At 34.1% G+C, this 9118-nt stretch overlaps 1 protein-coding gene across 1 annotated transcript; it reads left to right on the plus strand.

Annotated features, from left to right (window-relative positions):
* Positions 1–676: 676 nt before the first annotated feature.
* Positions 677–7079, plus strand: LOC112771252 (ribonuclease TUDOR 1). Its single transcript, XM_025815933.3, has 17 exons — positions 677–1006; positions 1309–1485; positions 1657–1731; positions 1858–1971; positions 2690–2794; positions 3229–3438; positions 3512–3721; positions 3796–3903; positions 4035–4205; positions 4295–4492; positions 4571–4930; positions 5028–5258; positions 5345–5533; positions 5614–5694; positions 5776–5970; positions 6125–6502; positions 6605–7079. Exons 2-17 carry the CDS (start codon positions 1330–1332, stop codon positions 6791–6793), a joined length of 2970 nt encoding a protein of 989 aa, XP_025671718.1. The 5' UTR covers positions 677–1006; positions 1309–1329; the 3' UTR covers positions 6794–7079.
* The last annotated feature ends 2039 nt before the right edge of the window (positions 7080–9118 follow it).

Here is a 9118-nt window from a genome sequence, read left to right on the forward strand (position 1 = left end):
TATGTTAGTTATTATTTATTCAATTAAACAATTAAGAATTTTTGTTTTTTTAGAAAATATAACTAAATTAGTAAATTCAGTTATTATCTAATAACAATTTTTTTTTTAAATTTTAAAAAATATTATAACATAATGATATAGAATTTAATTTTGATATACTACCATTATAAAATTGTTTTATAGGTATATTTAGGATTTATTTGGGTGCCATTTTTAAAAAGATTTTTTTAAATGATATTTTTTTAAAAAATCTTTTACAAAAATAAAAGTAATTTTATATTTGCATATCTCATATAAAAAGATCTTTTTATCTATCAATTATGTTTAGATAAAATAAGATAAAAATACTTATTTATTTATTTATTTATTATATAAAAAATAAAAATTATAATTTTTCAAAAAAATATATTTTTTATTTTTAAATATTTTTATTTTTATTATTAAAAATTTGTCAAATATATTAAAAAATAAAAAATATTCTTATTTAATTACATATATATTAATAAAAATAATTATTTTTTATAATAATTATTAAAAAAATAATGATATAATTATAATTATTTAATTATATAAAATATTTTATATTACCAATGTATTAAAATTAAATTATAATGGCGAAATATTATCTTTATTCCTAACGAGAATGGATAAGTTGGATGACAGTTTCGTAATTATTGGAAACTCTAGGGTCATTCTGTAATTCAGCTCATAACCCACCCACTCTCGTCCGTGTTTATATATATAACTCTCTTCCTTCGAAACACACTCTTCGCTTCTCTCTGCATCTTTCACTCTTTGTTCCGCCGCTGAATCTTCTGATATCTTTTCTTCTTTGCACGCACGCTCGTGCTTCTCATTCCGATCCCAAAAAAAAAAATTACAAAAAGAAAAAAAAAAGTAAACAAAAAATCACCTTAATTTTTTATTTTTATAGAATTCAGTGTTTTTTGTTTCGGTTTCAGTTCAAACTCTTTTTCAGAGATCCCGAACTGAGAGCAGTTTCAAGGTAACAGCAAATCGCCACACGTGATCGCATTCTTCGATCCGTGTTTTTCTTGTTTTTCAATCATGCATGCGCTGATCCATCTTCATTTTTCTGTTCTCTGTTTCTGGATCTAAATTTTCCAGCTCTTGGACTTTTCTCCTTAAAGTTAATTATGCAGAATTTAAGATTTCTTTAAATGCGTCGTGTTTTAAAAGAGTCTGTGAATGTGTAACAATGGATTTGACCTTGTGTTCAGAAAACTTGTTTTTTTTTTTTAATATAATTTGAAATTTATATATTTTTGTGTGTTGTGATGGTTGCAGATCGTGAGGTAGCTGTTGAAAATGGCGTCAGCAGCGGCTGGACCGGGTTGGTTCAGGGGAAGGGTGAAAGCAGTTCCTTCGGGGGACTGTTTGGTCATTGTGGCCTTGTCAAGCTCTAAGCCTGGTCGCCTTCCTGAGAAGACTCTCACCTTATCATCTCTCATTGCTCCTAGACTGGTAAGAGAATTTCACCTTTTTTTTTTGTTTGACTTCATTGATTTAGGTGTTAACTTGTTATGCTGTTATGTATTTATTTATTTGCATGAATGAATTTATATATTTATATCTGATATAATGCTTTTGGTAATTTATCTGGCATTGATGCTATTTTTGCTACTGATGATATAGGCACGTAGAGGTGGTGTGGATGAGCCGTTTGCGTGGGAAAGTAGAGAGTTTCTGAGGAAGCTCTGCATTGGGAAGGTGGGAATCATGAGTTAGTTTTTGTTGTTCTGATTTTTTTGTGATTGAGTGATGTGGTTTTTTGTTATTATGGTTGCCATTTATGTCCTTCTGATGAAAATCTGATTTTTTGTTTTGTTTGATTAGGAGGTGATCTTCAAAGTTGATTACACTGTGCCTTCCATAGGCAGAGAGTTTGGGAGCGTTATGCTTGGTGACAAGAATGTTTCACTGCTGGTTGTTTCTCAAGGATGGGCAAAGGTTGGATACTGTGTGCTTTCATCTGACTGTGGCAAAAGCACAAGAAATTATCATTATTAATTATTAACACCAGATTTCATTTATTTTCCCACACATATTTTCCGCCATTATATTGCCATTGAAATAGTCATATATTTCTAATTTCTCAACCTAACCTTCACAAATTCTAACACAATCTTCATATATTTTTTATTTTTCAACCTAATCTTCACAATTTCAACACAAATACATCTCTATCATGTATTAGGTATGAACTACTATCTATTTATATTATTTTTTGTTCGTTGTTTTTGTATTTTTTAGTAGATGTTTGTTTTTCTCTCTTCTTTAAAACGTGAAGAAGGAGACATTGGATAGAAGGAGACATTGGATTATCAGTACTAACATTGGATTACATACAAGTTTTATTATTGACTAATGATAACTTTATTTATATTAATATAGAGAGTAAATCAAATAAATATTTAAATTATTGGTCTCTAAAATTTGAAAAAAAAAATATTCTTCGTTATAAATATGTTTATTATAACTTTTTAAATTTTTAAAAACTGTTTTACCAAACACAATTGCAGTGCTTGTGCTTATTAAAAGCTATTTTTAGAAGACAACTTTCATAAGCTACTTTTGAAAAGTAAAAGTTTTGCCAAACCAAGCCTGTGTTTGTTTGAGTTACTTTCCGGCTGCAGGAGTTTTTATTGTTGCAATTTCATTCTTGCAGGTCAGAGAGCAGGGGCAACAGAAAGGAGAGGCGAGTCCCTACCTTGCAGAGCTGTTACAATTGGAAGAACAAGCTAAACAAGAAGGTCTTGGTCGTTGGAGCAAGGTTTGTTTGAGTTTTCCTGTTAATGAAGGTTTCTGTTTCCTGCAAAACATTAAAAATTAGACTCCATCCTGTATGTTCTGTTGACTTGGTTTACTTGAAAGTTGAAACCAACCTGCAGTATGTTAGGCATCTGTGTTTGATGAAGTTAGCCTTTTCCTACCACCATTAATATCTCTTAAGTTAACTAAATAACTGGTTGCATGAAGTTTGTGTACTCTTGTACAAGATAATTCAGGTCTATTTTCAGAAAGAATTTATGCTTTGATATCCACTGTATCATAAGTATGATCTTCTGCTGCCAATCAAAATTAACTGGACAGAATGATGCTAGAATGAGACAGAAAATAGGGATGTAGTGACAGACTGACGGTTCCTATCTAATTATGAAAATCTCTCGAGTACAGCATATGTGATTTTTGTTTTGGCAATTGCAGGTTCCTGGCGCTGCTGAGGCATCCATTAGAAATCTTCCACCTTCCGCCCTTGGAGGGGATGATAGTAAGTTCAATGCTATGGCTTTGTTAGATGCTAAAAAGGGAGTACCTATGGAAGCAATTGTTGAGCAGGTTCGTGATGGGAGTACCCTCAGGATATATTTGCTCCCAGAATTTCAGTTTGTACAAGTTTTTGTTGCTGGAATTCAGGTATGTTCATGAATGCTGCTCTCATTGCCAACCTTTTTAGAATAAGCTGCTTAATATTCACCCTTTACATCAGGCCCCACAAATGGGAAGGAGAGCTACATCTGAAAGTGTTGTTGAATCAGAGTTGACAACTGATGACACTAATGGAGATGCTGCAGGGGAAACTCGAGCCCCACTTACCTCTGCCCAAAGGCTTGCAGCTTCTGCATCCATTGAAACTTCTGCTGATCCTTTTGCACATGAAGCTAAATTTTTCACTGAGATGCGGGTGTTGAATCGAGATGTGAGTAACCTTCTACAAGTTATATTACTGTTCACCATATCTGAATATTTTCTAAATTCTAAGTGGATATTCAGGTTCGCATTGTCCTGGAAGGTGTCGATAAGTACAAAAATTTGATTGGGTCAGTGTATTATTCTGATGGTGATTCAGCAAAGGACCTGGCATTGGAGCTTGTGGAAAATGTAAGTGATTTATTCGTGTAGTGATTACCGTGAATTTATTATGTAGACTTGGCTTTTTGTGATATTGAAACAAGTTTGTGTTCCTTCTCTGATTTTCCTTTTGAAAAAAAAAAATTTGGTTCCATCAAAAGGGTTATGCCAAATATGTTGAGTGGAGTGCTAATATGATGGAAGAGGAGGCAAAGCGAAAGTTGAAGAATGCAGAGCTCCAGGCAAAGAAGAGCAGGTTAAGGTGTTGGACTAACTACGTTCCTCCCGTTACAAATTCAAAGGCAATTCATGACCAGAACTTTACTGGAAAGGTAAAATATTTGCCACACAGCCATTTGTTTATGCCAAAAATTCAATTGCAAGTGTACATTTTTATAATATTGATACTTGAGTCTCACAGGTGGTGGAGGTTGTGAGTGGAGACTGCATCATTGTTGCTGATGATTCCATTCCATATGGTAGTCCTCTAGCTGAAAGGAGAGTTAACCTTTCAAGTATTAGGTGTCCAAAAATGGGCAATCCTCGTCGGGATGAAAAGCCAGCTGCCTATGCCCGCGAAGCAAAGGAGTTCTTGAGAACACGTCTCATTGGAAAACAAGTATGGAAATATCTTTTTATATATCTTTTGATACCATTGGTGACTTCGGTTATAATTCGTTTAATCTAATTTTTTCAGGTGAATGTTCAAATGGAGTATTCTAGAAAGATTGCTCCCACAGATGGATCTGCACCATCGGGAGGTGCTGATAACAGGGTGATGGATTTCGGATCAGTCTTCCTGTTGTCCAATGCAAAGCCTGGTGGTGATGATGCCCCTTCATCTGCTCCACCTACTGCAAGTCAGCAAATGGGGGCGAATGTTGCTGAGTTGGTAGTTGCACGTGGCTTCGGAACTGTCATTAGACATCGCGATTTTGAAGAAAGATCGAATTTCTATGATGTTCTTCTTGCTGCTGAAGCACGGGCCACTGCTGCAAAGAAAGGGATCCATTCTAACAAAGATTCTCCAGTGATGCATATAACTGATTTGACCACGGTGAGAAGAATGGTTACAATTTATCTTAAATCTTGTTATTACTCTGAAGCATACCAAACACAACTAAAATATGTTGTTTCCTTTTATCCATATTTAGTCGTCATCCAAGAAAGCCAGAGACTTCTTGCCTTTCCTACACAAAAGTAGAAAAATTCCTGCTGTTGTGGAATATGTACTCAGTGGACACCGATTCAAATTGTTGATTCCAAAAGAAACTTGTAGTATTGCCTTTTCATTCTCTGGTGTCAGATGTCCTGGACGTGGTGAGCCATATTCTGAAGAGGCAATTGCCTTGATGAGGCGGAAGATAATGCAGAGAGATGTTGAGGTAGTTTAGTTCCTCTTTGCGCCGAACTCCTTTATTTTGCTTTGGTTATTAGTCATCAAATAATTTTTTAACTTTCATGTTTGCAGATTGAGGTCGAAACTGTTGATAGAACTGGAACATTCTTGGGGTCTTTATGGGAGTCCAGGACCAATGTGGCTTTGACACTACTTGAAGCTGGACTAGCAAAACTTCAAACTTCATTTGGAGGTGACAGAATTCCTGATTTTCACCTTCTGGAGCAAGCTGAACAATCTGCTAAGAAGAAAAAGCTTAAAGTAAGAACTGATACCCAACCATTTTTGACATTACTACAGTTCCTCCCGTGCTAGCTATACTTATGTGAATTGTACTGCAGATCTGGGAGAATTATGTTGAAGGAGAAGAAGTATCTAATGGTGCGACACCTGTTGAAAACAAACAACAGGAAGTGCTTAAGGTGCGTAGGATATTGCGTCATTGATTACCCTTGTTTTTTATTTAAAAATCGTAAACAATTTGGATCATTGTTGTTCCATAGGTTATTGTCACAGAAGTCTTGGGTGGTGGCAAATTCTATGTACAAACTGTTGGAGATCAAAAGATAGCATCTATTCAGCAGCAGCTTGCATCTTTGAACCTTAAGGATGCTCCAGTGATCGGTGCTTTCAATCCCAAGAAGGGTGACATAGTCCTTTGTCATTTTCTTGCTGATGACTCTTGGTATCGGGCAATGGTAAGTTAATCGGAAACCTATTTATTCCATATCTTTACTCAAAGCATCTCAGTATGGTTTATATGTCATACCATATTTCACTTTGGCAGTTTGAACTTTGAACATAATTTTGCTTTTAATTGAGTAACGGTGTAAAACTGATTGAAATGTGTAGGTTGTCAATACACCTCGGGGACCAGTTGAATCTCCAAAGGACAAATTTGAGGTGTTTTACATTGATTATGGTAACCAAGAAGAAGTAACATTTAGTCAGTTACGACCTCTTGATCCGTCTGTTTCTTCTGCACCCGGTCTTGCTCAATTGTGCAGCCTTGCATACATTAAGGTTCCAAACTTGGAAGAGGATTTCGGGCAAGAAGCAGCCGAATATTTGAGCGAACTCACTTTGAGCAGTGGAAAAGAGTTCAGGGCCAAGGTTGAAGACAAAGATATTTCTGGAGGAAAAACTAAAGGTCAGGGTACTGGATCAGTCCTCGCAGTTACTCTCGTTGCCGTGGATGCCGAGATCAGTGTTAATGCTGCTATGCTAGAGGTTTTGTATTTTTCTACACATTTTTCATTTTGCCTTGTACTCTATTCACATTTCCCTACAAAATGCAATCCACCTGAACATTTTTTCTTATGGAACTTCCAGCAAGGACTTGGTAGGGTAGAGAAAAGAAGCAGGTGGGACAAAAAAGATAGGCAGCTAGCCCTTGATAATTTGGAGCAGTTCCAGAGTGAAGCGAAGACTAGCCGTCACGGAATTTGGCAGTATGGAGACATTCAATCCGACGACGAAGACTCCGCTCCTCCTCCAAGAAAGGCCGGCGGCCGGAGATAAGTGTAACAGAAGGTAAATTATAATATAGACATCTTCAGAGAGAACGTGGTAAGTGTTATTATAGGCATGAACATTGAGTTTTGAGGTAGAGAGGAGAATGAATATGCCATGCGGCAATACTCTGTAAGTTTTGTTTTGATTTTTGTTTTTTAATTTTATTTTTAGATAAAAGGATATTCGTTTCCATAGATGGCAAAATAAGGTGCATACAGGATTCTAAAGTTATGAGGACAGTAAGAGACGTTTCCATCATAGCCGAAAATTTCATGAATATCTTTTTAAATAATTTTTTAGTGGCAATTCTTTAAACAAAACACCCAAATCGCAAAATGAACTACATTTTCATTAAAAAGAATTTATACTCACTTCAATTTATCAGTGACATGACAATTTCGTGAATGAGAGAAGATTGTGAACGAATTTTTTTTTATCAAATAATTAGCTATTATTTTTTTTTAGTAAAGTATTGTTTTTGTCCCAAAAGTTTGGGGTAAATTCTATTTGTGTCCCTAACGTTTAAATCGTCCTATTTATATTCTTTATGTTTGTAAAAGTGATTCAATGTTATCCTGCCGTTAATTACACATCATGAGCGCATTAGTTTAAGTTTTAAAAATTTCTTCTTTCTTCTTGAAGTTAAAATACAAATGTCTGGGATAGAATCGATGATTTACTCCGAAAAATAGCTCATCAAATGTTGAAACTAATTTTTACAACATTTACATAATTTACTTTTCTAGGGACATAATTGAATCTAAACACAAATAGTGGATATAATATTAAAATCGACCACATCCAAGTGAGACCTAATTGAGAATGAATACATCCAAGTGAGAATAATTGAAAAATATAATCTGATTTGTTAGTATAATTAATAGTAGGATAACATTGAATCATTTTTATAAATGTTAAGGATACAAATAGGACAATTTAAACGTTAGGGACACAAATAGGACTTATCCCAAACGTTGGGGACAAAAACGATATTTTACTCTTTTTCTTTTTATTCTTTTTAATTTTTTCATCTACTATTTTATTTATCGCCTAATTGTTGATAGTTAAAAGTTAAAACTGTTTTTAAGTAATTCTCGGCCGATATAGTGTTTTTTTTTTTTTATTTACTCTATAGTGTTTCAAGTTAGAAATGTTGATTGTTTGAAGAGCAAATGAATAGGTAGTTCTATTTAAGGGGAGATTATTAATACTCTTTTAAAGAATAATCATGATCTGAATTGTATTTTCTTTTATTTGAAATTGAAAAGGTTTTCTTACATTTTAGTATTTCCTTTTCCTTTGTTCCCGCCTTACCATGTTTCGTCTTTATGTCGTTATAATGTGTGATTTTTTAAAAAGTTTTCTTTATATTATACCACCTGTTTTTGTTTTAAGGGATTTATATATTGTAACATAATTTGATTTCATATAGATTATGTTAAAATAAAATAAAAAAGATGAAAAAAAGCTTTTTGAGAACTTTGGCTGAAAATTTGATTACAAAAACACCTGTTTATCTGATATTTCTTAATTTGATAAGACAACATGTGAATAGGGGTGGTAATGGGGCGAGTTTTTTTTTTGTCCTATCATGTCCCGCTTTACAATAATTCCCGTTTTACAATAATTCGCATAGAACTTGTCTTGCTCCTATTCATTAATAGTAAAAAATTAAACTCTAACTTATCTTTGTAGGTATACATTCCGTCTCTACCCGTTTTTATAATTATTAAAGTTCAACAAATAAAATTAAATTTTAAAATTTATATAACTATCAGTATATATATAACATAAATTAAAATAAAAATTTAGATATGATACAATATTATTAATAATTTCACTAATTATTTTATATGTATTATATATACTGGGGTGAGTATTACCTAAATTCGATCTTGTCCCACCCAAGAATCTACCCCTGTTAAAAACCCGTTCCGAGCGAGCTAAGAGTAATAATATTGTGTATAATGCTACAGCAGCGGGGATAGTAAAAAAAATCATACGAAAAGAAACGATTTAAGTGCAATAATCGCACCGAGTGTTATTTTTACCCAAGACTTTGCTACTTCGGGTGTTTTAACCGAAACGCATCAATCTGCAATCAACTGTTTACCAAAAACACAGGTCTCCGCAAAGTTTCCGCAAAATCGTAAGACCATATATGGGGCTGACGCCTGCCTAGTGCCGGAAGGTCAAGGAAGTTGGTCCTGCCTAGGACTAGATCGCGGTACCAGTCCATAACGATCAAAGTCGGAAGTATCCCTGATCCCATTGATAACGAGTGGGGCTAAATAATTCAATCGGAGTTGTTGCTGAACCATACCACATAGT

This window comes from Arachis hypogaea, chromosome 18 (genome assembly GCF_003086295.3).
Source record: "Arachis hypogaea cultivar Tifrunner chromosome 18, arahy.Tifrunner.gnm2.J5K5, whole genome shotgun sequence".
Classification (NCBI taxonomy): domain Eukaryota; kingdom Viridiplantae; phylum Streptophyta; class Magnoliopsida; order Fabales; family Fabaceae; genus Arachis; species Arachis hypogaea.